At 39.3% G+C, this 21,273-nt stretch overlaps 2 protein-coding genes across 2 annotated transcripts; both read left to right on the forward strand.

Moving 5' to 3' along the window:
• Positions 1–6,460: 6,460 nt before the first annotated feature.
• LOC118771421 (mannose-specific lectin-like) lies at positions 6,461–6,957 on the forward strand. Its single transcript, XM_036519410.1, has 2 exons — positions 6,461–6,550; positions 6,691–6,957. The coding sequence occupies exons 1-2, from the start codon at positions 6,461–6,463 to the stop codon at positions 6,955–6,957; spliced, it is 357 nt and encodes a 118-aa protein (XP_036375303.1).
• Positions 6,958–11,415: 4,458 nt separating this feature from the next.
• Positions 11,416–12,421, forward strand: LOC118771424 (mannose-specific lectin-like). The gene is made up of 2 exons (XM_036519414.1): positions 11,416–11,505; positions 12,155–12,421. Exons 1-2 carry the CDS (start codon positions 11,416–11,418, stop codon positions 12,419–12,421), a joined length of 357 nt encoding a protein of 118 aa, XP_036375307.1.
• Positions 12,422–21,273: the final 8,852 nt, after the last annotated feature.

A 21,273-nucleotide genomic window follows, 5' to 3' on the forward strand; every position in this document is an offset into this window, starting at 1 on the left:
AAATTGATTGCAGAAGTTAATTCAGTTTGCAGAACCATTTGACACAATTGACAATTTGTGGGTTGGTCAAACTGTTACTAGAAGCTTGCCACCTGTTCAGGTCTATCATGCAGCAGAATTTCTTTGCAGTTCTTGATTTGATTTGATTAATTGATTCAAATGAGGTAGAATTGAGTCAAGTCTTAAAGTGTGTTTGGTGATTTAAAAATGCAGATAATATGATATGGTTGATCAAAAACGCAAGTAGGCCTACATTTTGGGTCCTCTGTGTGTCATTCAAGCAGCAGATCAGTCGAATGAGAACTCAGATTGCACTCATTTTGTTTATTTTGATATCATGTTTTAAAAGCCAGCCTACGTACCCGACCAGAACCTTTTGGTAGAGCACAGTGTCTCACATCTTATTTTCATTTTACTCTGAAATAACTTGAAAATGGTGCAATTATTGGGTGAAAATCTGAAGATTTCTGGGCTGGGCTAAGCCCCCAATGTTTCAAGATCCTAGCAACGCCTCTACTTGAATGGATCCACTAAGTGCTTTGACAGTAATGAAAGATATCTGTTGTTGTAGTTAAAGTTTCATTACTGAAATATTTGTTTGATGGCCAAAATGCAAACATTCTGGGAATTCCAAGAGAAACAATTTCCAGCTGCTGGCTACTGGTGTCTTGCAAAGAGGACCAGAGCAAAGGAACATGGTTATTCACATTTACTGCTGTGTGTCATTGTCAGTGCAATCTCCTCCTGACCTTTCATTCCTGATGACCTCCAGAGCACTTGGGCTGCCAGGGTCATATCCTCAGTCTGACTCCCAACCACAAAATGGCACACGCCCCTCAGACTCAATGCTAGCAACAGAATCGGTCTTACCATCACTTTATTTTTAACTGAAATACATCTCACAGATCCAGTCATATGAAATTGTTTCATATCAACTGTAGATTCCACTCCCGTATTATATCACTGAAGTTCTTTCTGGGGCAAAATTCCAGTCATATTTGGTTTGATGGAGACATTCAAAAAATAGAGAGATACCATTTGATTTCTTTGCTGTTTTTTTGTCTTAGGAGTGTTGTGAAACTAGATTAAATTTAAATATGCAGTGACAGTCTCATACACAAAAAGTCAGTGTGTAGCTCATCAAAATGTCCATTGGAAATCAGTACCAGAAACTATATTCAAGAAGTCATTGCTTTTATATAATCTTTCTTGGATACTTTGAATATATGTCTGCTTCTCCACATTCTTTTTTCTTGCTTGCTGTCTGCATTTTAAATACATAGTGTTAAGGTAGCTGACTGTAGAACCATGAGGTGATGTCAAAAACAAATATTCCATGTGATTGAGATCTGAAATCTCCTCTGATGAAGGAACTTTCTGATGGTAAATGTGAGAAATAACAAATGAAATGTCAAATAGTTTCAGTAGCTCCAACAACCAGACTTTTTGGTTGACTAATTTTCGCCTAATATGCTAGCAATCTTTGCACTGTATGTATGAGGGATACATGTTTTCGTGTATAACAAACAAATAGAATGCATTGTGATATATATCAATCATTATCACTTTTCCATCGTATGTATGTTTTTTATAGCATTTTAATGATGTTTTATGTAATTTTATACATATGAAGGTTTACAATATATTCTCTATATGTTTGCATAATGGTAAATTGTTTAAAGGGAACAATTTGACATGTTTAGAATACACTGCTTAAGTTTTGGATTCAATATTCATCAATTTTTTTCCCTAAGAAATTCCTTACATTACCATTTTGACAGGTATTGTACAACTTCAAGGGCTTTGATTGCTGTTTTTTTAACTGTTTCTGTTTTAATTCTGAATTAAAAATCCAAGGGATGAATTTGTGATAATAATGGCAGAATTACATGTTTATATATTTTTTGGAAGACAAGACATTATTCCATAAGTATATATGTTTGTAATATGATCTTCAGTTTTCACGACTTATTGTATCACTGTAAAGTCAATCAAAATGATGATTTTGGCAAACAACGCACATGGCTTCATATTTCTGTCGCTCTGCGGGTTAATTCTGAGAATTAAAGCCCTCAAATTGGTGGCAGTGTACTGATATTAAGCTTTGAGAACACTTTTTTGAAGTGCAGTCCAATTTTAAAATTGGGATACATGTTTAACTCAATGAAGCATTCTCACTGAGTTAACAACATTCATTAAGTCGTTCATTAACTTGAATAGGTACACTCATTTTGCTACCTTTGGCTTGAGGATCGCCTGTGAACTACAAGCCAGCTTTGTCCTTTGCTTACAGTAGCAACTAAGTTCCATCAAATTATTCCTTTGAGTGCTTTTTTATCTGTCCGAAAGAAAGAGCGTGTCTTCAGGGGAAGCATGAGGTGAGCTGTAAAGTGCCAGAGACTCAGCAGTTCATGTCAAAGACCTCTTTGAATCTTAAATTTCTTCCGCGCAGCTGACTTGCAGCATGTTTTGTGAGCTGAAGAGAAATCACTTCTAATCACTGTTTGCAGTACAACAGAAAAATTGTGACACTTAAAGTAAACATGAACCAGGACTATTTATTTTATTTAACTTAAATTCATTATTCATTTACCTTAAATTTCCCATTCATTATCTATCCACCAAATACATATGTATTGTATTCCATTTTGGTGTGGATTTGGCAAAGATCATAAAACTGTGATCATAAAAATACACCACAGCAGTCTTGACTGTGCGTGACCTATGTGGAAAATTGCAAAAAAATGTTGATTGCTGTAATAATTGAGTTTGAGTAGGGCAAGACAAACAGCTATCCATCACTGAGGGAAGAAAACGAAGGAAGAAACCAAATAAATCCATAAAGGTCAAACACTGGCTTTAGAAATTGCATTTGAATTGAATAATTTAATCATGTTTGTACACATAAGGTTACCAGCTCTACAACTCTCTGAGCATCCAGAGGCCTCACAAGGTCATGTCAGTTCCTGGGGCTGGGAGGCTCATCACCCGTGGTTATGGGGTCGTCTCGTCTTATCGTGTTGAGAAAGAAGTCAGGCCTCGTTTATCTGTATTGATCCTTAGCTACCTTTTTTTCCCCAATACCCCCAATTTCCACCCAATTTCCTTCTTAGACATTGGATAAGTTAAATTTAGTTACAGTTGATGTGTTTACTGACGAACTACATCACTGACTACCAAAGAGTCAAGTACCCTGTTACATTTTAAATTCAGTCTTATCTGATAATGTAAAGAAAATTCTTGATCTAGATCTGTACGGTTTATTAAGGAATTTTTGGAGTTTACCTTCTGATTACCTTCTTGATGTTTCAGCATCAAATAGTAGTAGCAGTTTTAAGTTGGTTTTTAAAATGCAAAACTTTTTTGCAGATGAAATGTTCTAGAAGGGTTACAGAAACATGAATGCTGTCTGTTGCTTCATCCTTCCTAACAAAACTGTCTGGGTTGACAAGTATTACACATTTCCAGATTTGCTCCCCTCCATATTGAGACAGTCATCTCAACAGCAATGTTAACAGTCAGCACTGAGCTTTTAGCAGCTGTCACATCCTTATTAATCACATCAATGAATATGATACATGAGCCCAATGCTATCTCTACAGACAATGTTTTCTGCTATTGTTGAGACCATGGTTATCATTGTATGTTGTACATTGCATGACACCCAGGACTCTGTAGCAGTAATACTGAAAGGCCTGTCCAAGCCAAATAAATAATATGAAGGAATGATGCACTCTGGGTTGTTGGTCTTTCGTGTTTTTTGTATTAATCAGTTCATTGCTGATTGTGAAGGGCTCAGTCAGGTGACCACTCTATTCTCCAATAGGGTATGTCCGCTCCAGTAGAATAACCATAGCCACTTCCAAGATCCCTAACTGACTGTATATTTTTTTTTACCAAATGGAAAGTTGTTGAATTACTTTACTGTTCTAAACTGGACAGATATTAAGAGAGAGCCCGGTTTTCCACAGTCATTAATTACATAATGTAATTACAAGAGGTCAGTGGTTGCAATGCCGAAGTTCCTCTAGTTTCATTTGGCCATTGCAAAACTATAAAGTTCTTAGTCAAATTTGACAGGCTGGGGAAAGTTTGGTGGTTGCTTGTGCTTCTTCATACCATCAAACTAATTGGGAATGACTGCAGTGTCGAGTAGCAGGAAGGAGAAGGGCTTAGGTTGCCAGGTATATTCTGAGGTGGGCTGCTGTTGTATCCTTGGGCAAGGTACTTAACGTGAATTGCCTTAGTAAATATCTCGCTGTATAAATGGATAACATGTAAAAATTATAATTGATGTTAGTAACTTCAGATAAGAGCTTCTGACAGCTGATATGTAATGTAACATATCAGCTGTCCGTGGAGTTGTTATCGCTATTTCTGGCCTCATAAAATGGAGGGCTTTCATGCTGAGGGAAAACAAGTTCTTTGCATATTTTAGTTTTTTTATTCTTCCCTGGCTAGGTAGGCATCATCCTTCATGGTTTCTTAAGATCTGGTCATTAAAATCACTTGATTACCTTGAAAAATAAAATTATGTTTTAAGGACAAGAATAAAGGACATCTATCTGTCCAGCTGATGTTGTTAGCCAGGGTATTTTGCATAACTGACATTTTAATTTTACTTTTGGATATTGACTGAAGAGATGTAGGTTAAATATCTTGTTCAAGGTCACTGTATAGTACACCAAGACCCAACTTGGTATTTGAGCTTGCAACACTTGGTTACCTTACCACCTCAGTAATCGTAATGCCACATGGCTGCCATCTGAACTACTGCCACACTCATTCATTTGAGAAGAAACAGCTGTTGGTGTAACAAGTATTTGAGAGTGGCATGAGGCCTTCATGGACCATGTGAACTAATGGGAAAAGTAATGCTAAGGAATACCAAGTGAAATACAGGCCCAAATTCAAGATCTAATGCCCTGTAAAAACAAATCTTCGAGAGCTATGAACCAGATTAGCAGTTTCATATGTTATAGATTAAAGAAATCATAAATGCAGCAGAATCTTGCTTTCCGTGGTGAAAAATACTACGAAGAGAGTACATATCATCATGTTGTAATTTGCCCGGTCTAATGAATCAATGTTGACAACTTGAGTTTTTGTCAGGTCTCCACATCACTGCAAGGCAGAGGTGTGTCTATAAATACACAATACACATATCAGAATCCGCAGCATCATAAACAATTATTAAACGTATGGTGCATTTGCAATTCAGGGATTAGATGGAGTAGTAACATGAAGATACTGTGTGGTGCATGAAGTATGTAGTGGCAGTAAGCAGTGAAGCATGTCATTTGTTACTTTGTTGTGTATACTGCTTATTTTAAGGCTTTGCCATTTGATAAGATGAATTTTGGGGCAAGGTATATTTTGGCAAATGGGTTGAGGGAGTGATAAACCTTAACTGAAAATCACTCCCATGCATTGTGGTGGCCTCCCTGTCAGTCTTGGGATTCTTCATCAGACTTTTCTTAATCTCAGTATAGTTATACAGAGCTTTCTTTACATATTACCAATGTATATAGCTGGGAAATTAGTAATGCCATTCATGTCAAGTTCCTTGGTTAGGGGTACAAGGTCCATCAGGGAACTGAACCTTCTGGGTATAATCTAAATTCACCATGGTAGAAAGTGGTGCAGATCAGGCGAAAAGTTGAAGAAAGAGTTTAAGAATTGGCCTTACAAATATAGATATGACAGTGTCTCCATTCTGAAGGACCATGCGCACAGCATTAGAGTTTTATTTCAAGGAATTCTACTCTCAGGAATTTGTTTTCCTCTCAGAGCTTGAGCTTTATTAGACATCAAACATTTCACAGCCTCACTGTGAGAGGGCAGCTGGAAAGTACAAGCATCACAATGTCACTTTCAAGAGTGAAAGAAGACTTATTCTCTCCAGCCCTGCTCCTCCTCCTCTCTCTGGCTATAAAACGGGACCTTTCTGCTCCAAAATCACTTCACAAGGAGCTGCAGTCTCTTCAGTTTGATCGACTGAACCACAGCCGGCCTGTGAGTATCTAACCTACTGATTCAAACTTCTCCAGCTCTCTGTCTTCTACTGTATTACCAGTCTTTCGTTTAACTGAAGGACATTGACTGATATAATTGTGTCACAATGTGCAAACCCTATGAATGTTTGCCATGCTCAAGTATGTTGCAAGCAGTAATTAATATTCCAAATGGAGAAATGTGAATGAGTGCTTTGGGCTTGCAGATCAAAAGAAAACTAATTGATCTGAAGTGGTTTGAACAACACGCTATCTGCCAGATTACCCATGCTGGACACCCTTGGAATGATGTTTAATTACATTTAATTACATGTAATTATTATGTACATTATCCGTTAAAGATATTAAAGACATTTTGAATTGAAATAGAAGTTTCACTGACTTTGTAGGTATTCCTAAATGAATTGATGTTCCATTGATCGAGCTAATGTTCTCGTTTCAGAACCATGAGCAGGAACTACATGTCCAAATACGATGAGCTCCGCAAGGGAGACTACCTCTGGTCCAACAACAAGGAGTATAAAGCTGTGTTCCAGGTACAGTCAGTCTCTGTTACGTTCCTGTGCTCTACCCACAGCAAGCTGCCAAGGGTACTGGTCACTGAGCAGTCAGTCTTGTCCCTGCTGAACCGGTATGCCATTTCTCTCGGCCTTTCTTTGTTATTCCTTGCACGCAGGAGGACGGCAACTTTGTCATCTACGGCTGGAAGCAGATCTGGTCGTCTGAGACCTCTGGCATGCGAGAGGCCTACCGCCTGTGCATGCAGGACGACTGCAACTTCATCATGTACGGGAGGGACAATCAGGCCATGTGGCACACCAACACCCACAGGTCCGACGGCTGCAGGGTGTGCCGCCTCTACCTGCGCAACGACGGCACCATGGTGATCGAGAGGGATGGCGAGGAGATGTGGTCCTCCGCTGCGTCCAAGGGCCAGAAGTGAGGGGGTCGGCCCACAGCTCCTCCCTGGTATCTCCAGAGATGATGGCTGTATACTCCAACTTTATGGTCAGGCTCTGAGAACACTGTTATCAGATCTCATCCAATAAAGAACGTGCTCTGAGAGAAAAATCTGTGAAGTTTCTGTTTTTATTTTGTTCTGGGGAGACATTTCCCTCTTGTGTCAATTACATTATACATATTACAATAACAAAAGTCAATCATTTCTGTCAGAAGACAACACTATCTACATGTTTATCCTCATTCTGTATATTAAATTATATCAGCTATGTTCACGTCATTCTAATTTCTAGCATATATTCAGGCTTATGCCCAATCCTCAAATTACCCAAGGTACTCGTTCTTTCATTTTTTTTAATATGATATGGAACAGATTTGACGCCATAGGTGTGAACCATTTCCTGAAAATAACAGGTACGCAATACAAACTAAAAGTCTGAAAAGTCGGTTGAAATTTCAGACCTTGAGAACAAAGCCAGAGAGGAAAAAACATACATGCTCAAGCCTATGAGGCAGAGTGCCCGGTCTCTGTGAGTTTCTAACAGTTTTGTTATGTTTTAAATATAAACATGTCCAGAAAAACTGCAATAGCTTCCCTTTTGGTTATCTTACGTTATCTTAGTTATCTCAACATTGCTATATTTACAAAGCATGGTATTTGAATTAGGCAATGAATTATTTGTGTTTGCCTGCTGTCAATCACCGCTTACTGGTCAAATAAAAATATGGATCTGAGCATTCTGTTAAAAACATTTCTTTTCACTGACTTGATGTGAAAAGATGAGAATTTGATAAATGAATGGCATTAATTTATAATAATAATAATAATAATAATAATAATAATGATAATACATAATGATATTAATAAATGAGAGCAAAGATTTGTGCATAAATAGAAAAATGAAATGCCTTGAAACATTGATAGACTTCTTTGTACAAGATTTGATTACATTGCATATTAGATTATGTTAGACGCCACTTATAAGATCTTACACATATCTTCTACCCATTTATACGGCTAAATGCTTTCTGCGGGGATTCAGATGAAGTACAATGTTCCTTCTTCAGACATGAAACCAAATTTGGGCCATAATTTTTTTAACTTATGACCTCTTGGTCCGCAGTCTGGTGCCTGTCTGTGTCCCCTTGTTTCTGTCTGCAATGTTCCACATTGCCTGATGCATTGAATTGGGAGACACTCTTGTACTGTCCCATCTAAAAGAAAGTCACTAAGTGTCATTGGCTGCACACAATTGTTCAAAGCTAGCATTAACCCCAGAGGTGCTTGGAAATTTTACCTTTAGCAAACCATCTGCAAATAAGAGATTTGCCATTTGGTAAGAGTATAAAACCAAGACCAACATGTATGTAGTTCCAGAGATGAAAAAAACATAATGCATTAGCAGTCTCAAAAGGGTTCACAGAAGGTGACAGAGAGAGATGGTGGAACAGGGAAATCTGCTATTTGCATTCAAGCATTTCCTTATTCACCTCACTTTTTAATGTTATGCTGCCTCAGTAGGGGTCGAGCACAGCCAATGGATGTTCATCACATATAATTCCCTGTCCTTATGTAAAGACCTGCCAGTGTCCTGTAACTGTGCCTTCAGGGCTCTCAGAAGATGATTGGTTACAGTTCTCATTGCCTGAGCAACAGTGAATGCTTAAATTTTTACCGTAGAGTAGACCTCTAACCGCATTGAATAAGAAATGTTACTGTTTTTATGTGTCAAACCAAGCACTGGTACACACATGTTCTCTGTCTTCTTTTTTAAGTGAGCATTCAAGGTCTCACATTTGGCCTGCAATCAAGTTAACAAAAAGTATGCCTTCTGTTTAGTGACCATTCCACTAATTAGTCTGTACAGTCATTCTTTCACTGAGATGTATTTGTACACAATGTCCCCACACATTACACTCTCAGATTCATACAGTCTGCTCTGCTCTTGTGCCTTGTATAGTCCTTTACAGAAGTAGGAATTGTGCTGAAATTCAGAGAGAACTAGTGAGCTAGTAACTTTTTAATTGTACTGAATAATAGAATTTCACTCATTTTCTACACCTGTAGCTCTTGCATTACTCAAATGTGTTTACAGTCATGTATCATATTCTCCAAGTAACGTTTTTGCAACAATATTGCTTTGCCTTGTAGTACTTTGTTTTACCTTTTTTACTCACCTTTGTTTTACTTTCTTACTTCCACTACTACATCCATTTTGCGCTACCATGCATAAAACACCAAAATTCTGCATTATTAACAACTGCAAATGGCAGTGTAGCATAGTGGTAAGGACCAGGGCTCATAGCCAAAAGGTTGCTGGTTCATTTCCTTGATGGAGCACTGCTGCTGTACCTTTGGGCGAGGTACTTAACCCATAATTGCCCCAGTAAATGTCCAGCTGTATAAAGCAATAATGTAAAAACTGTAGCCTATGTAAGTCGTTATGGATGAGTGCCTGCTAGATGCCATGTAACCTTTGAGTAATGGTTTTATTGTTTTCAGGTTTCAGCAGTGGACTTGGGAAAATCAGGGCTTAAATAAACCAGTCAGTGTTAAAATACAGCTACAGCTGGAAATACCCTACAGGTTACCTCTGGTCTTGTGAATTCACAAGGAAAGAATCTGTTGGTGGTTATATCTGGATCTGGTTTTCAGCAGGGATTCTCAATCATTTATCCTGGATAGCTGCTGTTTGTCTGGCCCCTGTTGTTCTGAGTGAATCATGTCATAAATCTCCAAAGGTTCCACAGGCTTTCCTAAATGAACTATACTAACAACTGATCTAAGGCAAACAGATTTCTCTGTTAACAGAAAACACCATGGCTTCATACAAGGAAAGTCCCGAAGAAAGACCACGAAGACTATATCATACACCTATGAGTGTCTCCCAATCACTCCTAGTCATATTCCTCACAAACCACAATTTCACAGTTTCTAAGCCCAACCCAATGTATGCAATTATGATGCCGGTATTAGTGACACTGTAATTAATGCCATTTCACTAACAAATAGGGGGAAGCCTTTGGTTGAGAAGGGTCTTCAGCATTTTGACAGTTTAACACTTATTGTATTCAGTATGGCACTGTCTGTGGCTAGTCTCATAATAATAGCAGTCTAAAAGGCAGAGATCCTGGTTAATCAGTCATACAAACATTATTATTAATAAGGACAGGCAATTAATATACAATAATCCATAGTCCATGTCAACATAAACGGTCTTCTACATTGACCTAACATTAGTGTCTCTGTTGTTCTACACACACTACGTCATGCTTTCAAAAGCAAGAAAGTGCCAGAAAATGCAGAGGTCTGTGGGATATATGGTGGAGAGGTTCACCAAGCAAAAAGACAGTGGTCTTGGAGAACGTCTAAGTTGTGCTGTTTGGGCACCCAACAACGCTCTCGGGTCTGATTGTTAGTGGCCTAACGTGTCGAAAAATGGTCGTCAGAAATTACACGACGCGCTGTCTCTAGTCAGACAAACCAGGTGCAAAGAATTAAAATCTATTTAAAGTAATTCAATCCAAAGATCAGAATGAAAGAGTTTTGGTTTCTCTCAGGATTCCAGATCAAATTAGGCTGAGCACATTTTGCGTATTAAAAAAAACTAAAGAAAGGCATCTTGTCCAGAGCAGTTTTGGGTATCAAAGAAGAATTCTTATCCCCAGTCTCCTCCTTCTCCTCTCTCCGGCTATAAAACAGGACCTCTCTCCTCCGACATCACTTCACCAGGAGCTAGAGCCTCATCAGTTTGATCAACAGAACCACAGCCAGCTTGTGAGTATCATACCTGCTGATTCAGAAACTCTTTGAAATCTGTCTCTTTCTGTACTTCTCACCAAGGTCTCTTTCAATGCAAACCAATAGCATCAGTGGTCAAGTTTGCTGTCATGGTGTTGCCCTGGTTTTGGTGGTCAGGGTACTGAAAATCTCCTTATTGTTATGTTGGGGACGGTTGATTATAAACCTCTTTTTTCAAGTTCTCATTCAACAGACTATCTTGACAGCTGTCATCATGCTATGTGTTAGACATGTTACATTTCAAAAGGTTATAGTTATATGTGACTGGGCATATGCCATGTTTTTTGGGTGGAATTGGGACTCCATTATTCACTGACGAAAAGCTGTGGCAGTTTCCAGCTGTTTAAAATTCTTTCACTGATTCGACCTCACCGGTATCAAAAATCTACAATTCATTATTTGCATCATAAAAGCTAATGTTAGATGTTAGAGGTAGCCCTGCAGCATGGGTTGAAAGTATCTATGGTCTACTCTTTGAATGAGCTTGGAATGAGCTATTCCATTCTTTTTTCTTTCTTCTTTAATCATTTTTTGTAAAAACTGATGTAAGTTACTAATTTTAATGATGTAGAAACAACTGTAACAATGTCTGAGAGCGGCCACCCTTCACCCGACCCACAAACTTCTAATTTCAGAACCATGAGCAGGAACTACATGTCCAAGTATGATGAGCTCCGCAAGGGAGACTACCTTATGTCCAACAACCACGAGTGGAAGGCTGTGTTCCAGGTCTGTGATGGCTGACATACTTATATTCCAGTAACTACACACACACACTATGTTCTGACTAGAATCCATTACATTGTGCTACACATTCTGCAACTTAAGTAATGAGCTTCTGCACACGTATGCACATCATGACAGGTAATCTAACACATCAACCTTTGCATTTTAAAAGGAGGATTAAATAGTCATTGTATTGAGAGCTGCACTCATTTTTTCTATACAGTTAAGGATAAAAGGATAAGAGTATGGTAAAAAGTGTAGTAACACTGAAGCAACCCTGTAATTCCGCAAGAATGTACATGTCATTAGACACAATAAAAGAGCAAGTAATTATACTGCAGTATGGAGGTATCAGCTGTAAAGTGTAAGATCTTTTAATGGAACTTGACACCTTTGCCAAAAACAGTACGCTATTACTTGCTTGGCTATCTTCATTATCAAGGGTGACCTGCATAGCTGACGTTGGGTAATTATTTTTTACACAACATGGCTCGGGGTTAAGAGACAGTTAAGAGCTCATTGTCTGCAACACATTAAAATATGGTGCGCAGCACAACTATTCTGTCAAGTGTAAGAGCAGCCACAGGAAAGAGCGCCATTGTAATGGTGCTCAGCAGAGTCCTGTTTCTATGCTTTTTGACTCTGTTTGCAGGAGGATGGCAACTTTGTCATCTACGGCTGGAAGCAGATCTGGTCCTCCGACACCGCTGGCGTGCGCGACGCCTACCGCCTGTGCATGCAGGACGACTGCAACTTCATCATGTACAAGAGGGACAACAAGGTGATGTGGCAGACCAAGAGCCAGGCGTCCGGTGGCTTCAAAATGTGCCGCCTCTACCTGCGCAACGACGGCACCATGGTGATTGAGAGGGACGGCGAGGAGATGTGGTCCTCCGCCACGTCCAAGGGCCACAAGTGAGGGAGTCCGCCCCCCGCGGCTCCACCCGAGCGTCTCCCGGGGCGACGGCTGCACTCTCCATCCCTGCTGCCCGCCTTTATGCTCGCTCTGTTGGCAAAGCTCACTCAATAAAGAGTATCTTTGAAACATCTTTGCAGTTCCTGTGTCCACTTTTTTAAAAAAACAGCTCCGTTTCTTTCTGGAGATTCCCAGCTCACTTGCTTAAGTTCTGAGGTGTGTATGACCATAAACCACAGCTTTTGTCCTCACATGAAACAGCTTGCCATTGAAATTTCACAGGGCAAATGTCAAGAAAAAGAAAGAAAAAATATCCGGATGGAAAAGACATTTCCAATTACCTGCAGGCAATTACTGCAATTACTTCTGATTTTGTCTGTATTTAGCTCCTAGCTCTGCCATGGATACAGAGATTAAAAGATATCTGATTTGTTATTTTCTGCAAGCTCTCTACTCCACAACCAAATGCAACAAAGAGGATGCTGATTTTCATTTTCACAGCCTGCTTTGCTGTGTCAGTAACATTGAGAGAAACAGTCGACAGTCCCTGCTTTGGTGTCTTTACATGGTCTACCAATGGAAGCAGAAAACAGAGGCAATGTACAGTAATTTTAGATTACAGCTGAGTCTTTGCAAATGGACTGTTGGTGAATCAGTCTGGCAACACCCTAACCTATCAATGGTCAAGACTAGAGCTCCAGGTCGGCCTTAAAATGAAATGAACAAATAAATCAGTATTTTTATCTCAGTTTCAGCTGGCAGAAAATTGCTAGGTGCTTTGGCACTTACCCACTGTACAGGCATAACGTCTGCCAGGAAGTTACATTGCACAGGCCTTTTATTATAATGTATAACCACACTTCAATGTGCAATTGGACTATTTCAGGAAATACACCCAATGCTGGTTAGGCAGATCAGTTCTCTGGAGTCTGAGGGCTCACAATCGTTTCATTCAGCACTGGCAAGTGAGGCATGTTTTGCATGAGTCTGATCCTGTTGGCAGAGGTCTCAGGAGACACATGGCCAATGACTGCACAGCAGCTGAAAAGACATGAAATTTCTCACCCCGGAGCTCTACCACGCCCTGACCTCACCCCCACCTTCTTACTGGTTTGTGTAGTTAGGAATATTCAATTTATCCAGAAGGAATTTCACGTTTAAAATGTCTCTCACTAACGTCCGTAAAATGTGAAATGCCATGAATGTGCATTAATAAAAATCATGGACATACTCCTATAAAAGACTATTTCATATGCATGTGAAGGATGCAGGGAGACAGTCATATGACATATTCACACACACACAAAATTTGATGTACATTCAGGGGGTATCTCATAATGCTGAAAAAAAGTGTTCAGGCTGATAGAGCATTCATCATTTGTAGAACAGAAGCTGTAAAAACCGCAGGGCCAGCTGCTAGAAAGAGCCACATGAGGCTCACTCACTGTTAGTATCTGCTGGGCTCACTGTGTCATGGAGTCTCCTCTGATTCTCCTCTGAGCTCTTCTCTCTGGTAAGAAACAGCCATCTGCACATATTGTGTGTGAATTAGATTTTTAACTTAGATGCCAAAAAGCATGGGCCAAATGTTTTACTTTAATGTTTTGCTGGCAGCCCTAGTGATGTCACCGATGCCATTCTGCGGTGTCGCTGCAGTGTATCACAGAGCTCTGTCACTGTGGTGTGCTCCTGGAGAGGAAGAGGACCCCAAATACCCCATGATGAAGAGCAGAACAGCCCTTCATGAAGTGAAGTGTGAGTGTTTCATAGCTGGGGGAGGAGCTAGAGTTGGGATGGGTGGGCAGGAGCATCCAAGATTCCATATTGACAGACAGATCAGAGTGACCAATATCTGTACAGCAGCAGGCCTCAGAACTGTGTCACTTGAGTGGCCACATTGGAACTGAGTAGAGTGTATTCTTCTTTTACATGTTTCTGTGGGTTTATCTACAGAAACAGATTGAACATTTGGTGTAGAAGAGTGGCTTTCCCAAAAAAATGAACAGAAACATAAAATAACAATAATTTACTTTAAAAACCAACAGAAAAGGAACCAGCCCTGGGGGTACACTCAAAACCACAGCCAAACTGCTGAAAACCAAACTCCCTGCTCTGCAGCCTCAGAACCTGTATTTAACAAGCTTGATTAGGCAGGTGAAGCTCATTAACATGGCATTCTGGCTCACACAGAAAATGACAGTTGAGGCCAACAATGGAACAATCAACCTTTTTAAATGCAGCTGATAGGCACCAGCTCAAATATTGAATGAGTAACAACTGGAAAGACAAAGATCCTTATTAACAGACATTTAAACAATTAACAATTACTAAAAAGCTTTGTGGGCGACAAATGAAAGCAATTCTTCACATTGGTGTCCCTCCCATTCTTGTGTTTTTGCGTTGATTCAGGAGGACCTATATTATTCTGAGAAACTCTGGTGTAGTCTTTCAGCATCACTCCTTCCTCTCCCTCTCTCTCTCTTTCTCTTTCTCTCTCTCTCTCTCTCTCTCTCTCTCTCTCTCACAGTTTGTTTATAGAAACGCTCTTCGCCACAAGGCCATGATCTTCCTCTATCTCTGAATCAGCTGGTGCCGCAGAGTCAGTCTCTCACTTCCCCTCCGTCGTCACCCCTTCTTCCTCTCCATCCCCCTCTCCTGCTGCTACCCTTTCAATCCCCTCCTTACCCACTTACATCATTCAAGCATCAGTCTATATTTCAAAAAAATTGCTTCAGGTCTGTTTTATTTTATTGTATTATTGCTGGTTTTTGCTGTGTGTAAACTGAATTTTTATTTCATGTCATCTCCAATATGATTGCATTTTTTTTTGTAATTTGTTCATTTTCTCTGTAGCACAACCCTGTAATGCATAATAAACTCCATTTGTGTGCATGAAATTTTGAGTAACAGAATATTTTGATCTTGTCAATAGGAGTACGGGCAGGTCTTATCCTTGGGGCCTGAGAGTATTTTAATTCCACTTGAAATATTCATACCTTAGTTATACCTTTGATAACAATCTCAGATTTTTCAAAAAATACGTTTTAGAATTTTCAGTGAATTTAAATCATGTGTCACACATTCTGAAACACCAGTACATACAACCTACTCTATAAAAACACATCTTTTCTGAAAGCAAGCTACTGTAGCACAGCTGTAAATAAGCACATCTAAGCATGAAGAGCCCCATCACATTGATATTTCTTATCAAAAAAGCACTGTGCAAAATGCTGTTAGCTGCATCACATTACTACTCAGCTGTTTAATTTTTGCTGGTTGTCAGAAAATAAAGATATTTTCCATAATGCTGGATCAAACAGTAAAAAAATGATAGGAATAATAATAGAATAAGAGAAAAATATGTTAGAATATAATATTTTCAATAGATGAACTCTAGATGGACATCTGAATGTAATGAAAAACAAATTAAAAAATATGCATCTTACTCTTTTAATGACCTGCATTCACTGAGGTCTGAAAACATATTTACGGTGTGCAGAGCAGAAGCTGTAAAAACCACAGGGCTGCTAGAAAGAGCTACATCACGCTCACTCAGTGCTAGTATGTGTTGTGCTCACTGTGTCATGGAGTCTCTTCTGATTCTCCCCAGGGCTCTTCTCTCTGGTAAGAAACAGCCATCTGCATATATTGTGTGTGAATTTGATTTTTAACTTGGCCATTGGAAATGTTTCACTGAAGGAAGAGATCTGTTTAAAGAGCCATAAGTATCTGACGTTCCTTGGAAGTGATATGTGTTGCAACATATTTGACTGCAGTATGTCACTTTTAACCAGTGGTACTGTATTATCTTATATGGAATGATTTTAAATAAATACATTTTGCAAGAAAGAAGAAAATGTTCCACTTAAAAACATGTAAAGACATTTTGGTCAGCCTATGTTTATTAATATTAATGAATGTATTGCAAATACATTTATAAAAGACTATGGCATATGCATGTGAAAGACACTGGCACACACTCATATGACATATTGTACTCTCTCTCTCTCTCACACACACACACACACACACACACACACACACACGTCAAAACATTTTGTTAAGATGGACATCCAGATGCGAAGACAAACATGACATGAAAAATATGCATCTTCCTCTTTTAGTGGTCTGTATTCACTCTAGGCTGAAAGAGCGTTCATCATTTGTAGAACAGAAGCTGTAACAACCACTGGGCCAGCTGCTAGAAAGAGACACATCAGGCTCACTCAGTGCTAGTATGTGCTGGGCTCACTATGTCATGGAGTCTCTTCTGATTCTCCTCTGGACTCTTCTCTCTGGTAAGCAACATCAGCATTTATTGTCTCTGAATATGATTTTTACCACAACAAGCATAGGTTACTGGCAATGTTTTACTACATGAAGAGATCTGCTTAAGGAACTATAATTATCTGACTCTCCACAGAAGTAATGTGTGTTGCAGCATCTACCACAGTGTTTCACTTTTAACAATGGTACTATACTACCTTATTTACAATAATTTTAGATGAACATATTTTACAACAAGCATGTATGTACAATGTTCAGCTACCTGCAGTCATATCCTTACACATAGCAAGGGTAGCTGCTACTTGCATTCCCATTGGGAGAGTATGGCATTTCAGCTTTATTCTTGTCATATTTTTCACTGTGTCCCTAATACTCTTCCACTGCTTAAAAGACAAGATCTACACTTCTGTGTACTGTGTTGACTGTAAACAGAATTTGCTCTACCTTCACAGGAGCAGACAGTCTGTCATCTGTGAGTGAAATATGGTGGCGAGAAGGAGGATCAGTCAGTCTTCTCTGCCATTATGACCTCAAGTACAGAGACAGTGTGAAGTCCTGGTGTAAAGGCTTTTACCTGGATAGCTGCAAAATGCAGGCAGAAACAGGGTCTGCCTCTACCGCTGGTGACAGAATTTCCATCAGTGATGATAGAATCCTAGGGGTCTTCACCATCACAATCAGAAACCTTGAGAAGAGTGATGGAGACTATTACTACTGTGGTATAAAACCAGGGGGAAAGCCCTCAAGTGTTCGACTTTATCTTAATGTGGATACAGGTAATTATCATTTGAATTAACATTTTCATAGTAAACGGTCACTCATGATTTTTTTTTCAGCTGGAACATAAAACATAAAAGGGTCCATTTTATCTGAGCTCCATTTGCCTTGCTTTATCAGTGAAACTGATAATGTTTGCACACTTGGACACAGGAGCAGCCCTGAAAAATTACTCAAATGATTAAATGAGATGAGTTGTCAAGACATGAAGGATTCTGCCGTTTGCCAATAAGTGTTCTGTTGATGAGCTATATGGATAATGCTATTTCCAAATAAAAAATGTTCACTAGTTTAATAATAGTAGTTTATTTAGAAATGTGATACTAAGAGGGCACCACAGACATGAGAAGTTGTCATATTTAATGGCTACTTTATTTTGCCAGAAATATTAACCTAATACTCTGAATTGTGGATGTTATCACAAAAGTTATCATTCAAATTTGAAAGTCATTTTAGCAATTAAATTAGAATTATTTTAAGGAACAATATTTCTGCTGCACAACATTTGCATATCAAAGCAGTCATTTTCTACTTATACTTCCAGAAAATGTCATTGGGAGATTTAAAGGTCAGTCTGGTGTCCCCATAGGAGTTATCCTGGGATTCAAATATGTTATATACTTTGGGAAAATGAAACTCTAGTGAGAATTAAGAACGGTGCAATGAGACCATATACACTACGGTAAATGTAAGTGTCAGTGTATGTCTCTCATGTGTTAGTACTTACCCCATGTAAAAGCTTGTCATCACTACATCTATCATGTCCAATAATGATGATGTCATCACTATGCTCTGTTCGCTCTATTCACAGGTGCCTATGGCCTATCAGTCAATGACAGTGAGAGCAATGTGTTTACAGCAGGGGAGGGGGGATCAGTCTCTGTCTCCTGTAGATACAGAAAGGAATACGGGCCTTACAGTAAATACTGGTACAAAGGGAGAGACTGGAAATCCCGTCAGAAGCTGAAAACATCTGAGTCTCCCACTTCCCTCAGTGATAGGGTGTCAATCACAGATAACACCACGCTTCAGATATTCACTGTGACTATGACCAGACTGCAGAGGACAGACTCAGACTGGTACTGGTGCACTGTAGACACAGCGAGAGTCCCCATTTACATCAAAGTCACTTCAGGTAAGAGCTCTGCTTTTCACACTCAGATCTGACAAAGCACTTATACTACATGCTGGAGATAAAAACATATCGTATGTAACACACATAGTATAACAAAAATACATATATATATATGCAATAGCTACTGTAACCAATTGATTCTTCTCAGTCGTGACTTCAAGCAAAATGACACAGAGAGCATGTGTTACACACTAACACAATATTGGGAGTATGATTTCGTACAGTAACGCTGTGGGTGCCATGTTCAAAAATAATGCCCTGTTGGTTTGCAGAGGTGAGATTTGTCTTTAAATAAATGTTTGAACTGTGTGTCTGTTAGAGACAACTTCTAAACCGGACCAAACACCAGCTCAGCCCAGGGTGACAGCTGCAGCTACCAGCAGGAAACACACATCTGAGGAAGGAGCAGAAACCAGCTGGTACAGCACCAAGCAGGGGTCTCACAGCACAGAGGCGGTCCCCAAAAACACAAACAGGTAACAACACGAACGCATGCATACAACACACACACACACACACACACACACACACACTCACACACGCACAACATGCACACACACACACGCACGCACGCACGTACACACACACACACACACACACGCACAACACACACACACACACACACACACAAAGTAAAGTAGACAAAAGCCCTATATCAGAAGCCTAAAAACTAACATATTTCAAACCTTTCAGTAATTAACACTCTTTAAAAATGTTTAAAATAATTAATCATATTTAAACTATCAGAATTTTTAAAGGTCAGCAACTTCAATAAGTTTGATACACAAAAATCATGTTAAACAGTCTGTCTCAATTAGAATTGGAAATAGGTTGTAGTTTGCATAAATGTCACAGAAGCAGTGCAAAGCTGTGAATCTAACCAACTCACATCTGTTTCAGTTTAACACATCCTGATAAACGTTGTGTCTCCCACGAGAATGTGCTAAAAAAACACGGGCCTGTGCGTTTGACACTTCTGAAGAGTTGCACTCTTGTGACAGCAATCATTGCGGCTGCTGCATCACCCAGCAATGGTACAGAAGAACATAGAGACCCCCTTAATAATTATATAATTTAATTCACTAATTACGCAGATCATAAAAAAACAATCTGCAACATTACCAACCTGCAAATCTACAGTTTCAGAGTACGTGCAAGCAGTTCAGCCACTGAAGAGATTCTGTCTTTTGGAACTGCATGGTGACTTTCAGTCTTGCATTGACAATAGCTTGAGCAATTTGAATGCTTATCCTTTCAGTCTTCAGTGAGTGAGAACTTCATGCGATGTAATGAGATACCACCAAATAATCATTCTTCAGGGCCTGTAGGACCTGTAGGACTGATGTTCTGGAACACTCTTTAAAACTACCACATCAGTCAACATTACCTGAATCTATCCCAAAGAATGGTGCACCTACTTTCTATCTCCAATAATTTGGGTAGTGCTGTCGGTCCAATGGTGATTAGGTATTTCTTCTGATATATTGAACTGTACTGAGACCAAGAGGTGAAGGAACTGATATTGTCACAAATTAGTTGTCTGATAAACACAAACAAAATTTTAGTCCTGACAGCATCTTATTCAAGCCAGTTAAATCTCTTTCTCTCTCTGTCTCTCTGTCTCTCCCTCTCTCTCCCTCTATGAGAGACAGGCAGTGGCACTATTGACTGTAACCGTGGCAAAAAATACTGGTGTTTGGTGTCATTTTCACTTTCTTACAGCAATTCTGGAAATACCCCAACCCATGAAGTGGTTATAGCGGCGGCTGGCATCTTCTTTCTGCTCCTGGTGGCAGCTGTTATTTTCACCATCAGAATCAGGATGCTCAAGAGAGGCAAGTTCAACCACAAGCCTCCAACAACCTCGTCACAATGGGTGCCACTCATGTAACAAGTCAGATGAGCATGTAACACCTCTTGGGTATGGCTAGATTAGTCACAGCACAGAAATGACACTTTGAAAATGGTTTAGGACCCTAAACTTTGAACATTCGTGAAATTTTCTAACCTGTACAATAGAGCACAAAGAGAATATGCCTAGAGAACATCTCCAGTGATTGCCAACAGCATTATCCATCTATACAGTAAAGAACCAAATAAGATGCTGCTATAGCTGACCACTGACAATCATTTCAGTTGGCATGCTTTATTTATCTTTGCTAGGTAGCAAGCAATTTCCTTCATGTGCTTCCAGAAAGCATTATTCAAAGGTTTCATTGCCTCTCAGAAAGTTGTTTCATAAACCAACTAGGTCTTGTTTAAGGGACTTCTAATACACCTGCACTTGAAGAAAGAATGGAAACGAACTGAGATTCTTAAGCTGAGTATATATCATAGTATATTAGTATATTAGCATGCTGATTTTGTTTTCTTATTTGTGATTTAGGAAAAAAGAAAATGGTGGGCTGCCAAGAAAACAGAGATCAACTGCGGAGTGTATCTGTAAGTGGATTTGCTTTTATGTTTTTGGTATTTTCCCTAATCCTGACTACATTGGTATTAATAAAACGTTGATTTGCTATATCAGGTAGTTGTCAAAGGTCTCAGTTTGCATCAAGTGGTGCCAATGTTTATGTAGTTACTTTTTAATTGCATAATAATGACTATAAAATTGCCAAGGTTTCATATTTGATAATCTTCTGTCGAATGTGGTCGA

The sequence above is a fragment of the Megalops cyprinoides genome, chromosome 24 (assembly GCF_013368585.1).
Source record: "Megalops cyprinoides isolate fMegCyp1 chromosome 24, fMegCyp1.pri, whole genome shotgun sequence".
Lineage (NCBI taxonomy): Eukaryota > Metazoa > Chordata > Actinopteri > Elopiformes > Megalopidae > Megalops > Megalops cyprinoides.

Bases quoted from the DNA above. Each gene is read 5' to 3' on its own strand.
- LOC118771421 (XM_036519410.1), top strand. From the start codon at position 6,461: ATGAGCAGGAACTACATGTCCAAATACGATGAGCTCCGCAAGGGAGAC. The intron at 6,551-6,690 runs GTACAGTCAGTC...CCTTGCACGCAG, and splicing joins AGTATAAAGCTGTGTTCCAG to GAGGACGGCAACTTTGTCAT.
- LOC118771424 (XM_036519414.1), top strand. From the start codon at position 11,416: ATGAGCAGGAACTACATGTCCAAGTATGATGAGCTCCGCAAGGGAGAC. The intron at 11,506-12,154 runs GTCTGTGATGGC...CTCTGTTTGCAG, and splicing joins AGTGGAAGGCTGTGTTCCAG to GAGGATGGCAACTTTGTCAT.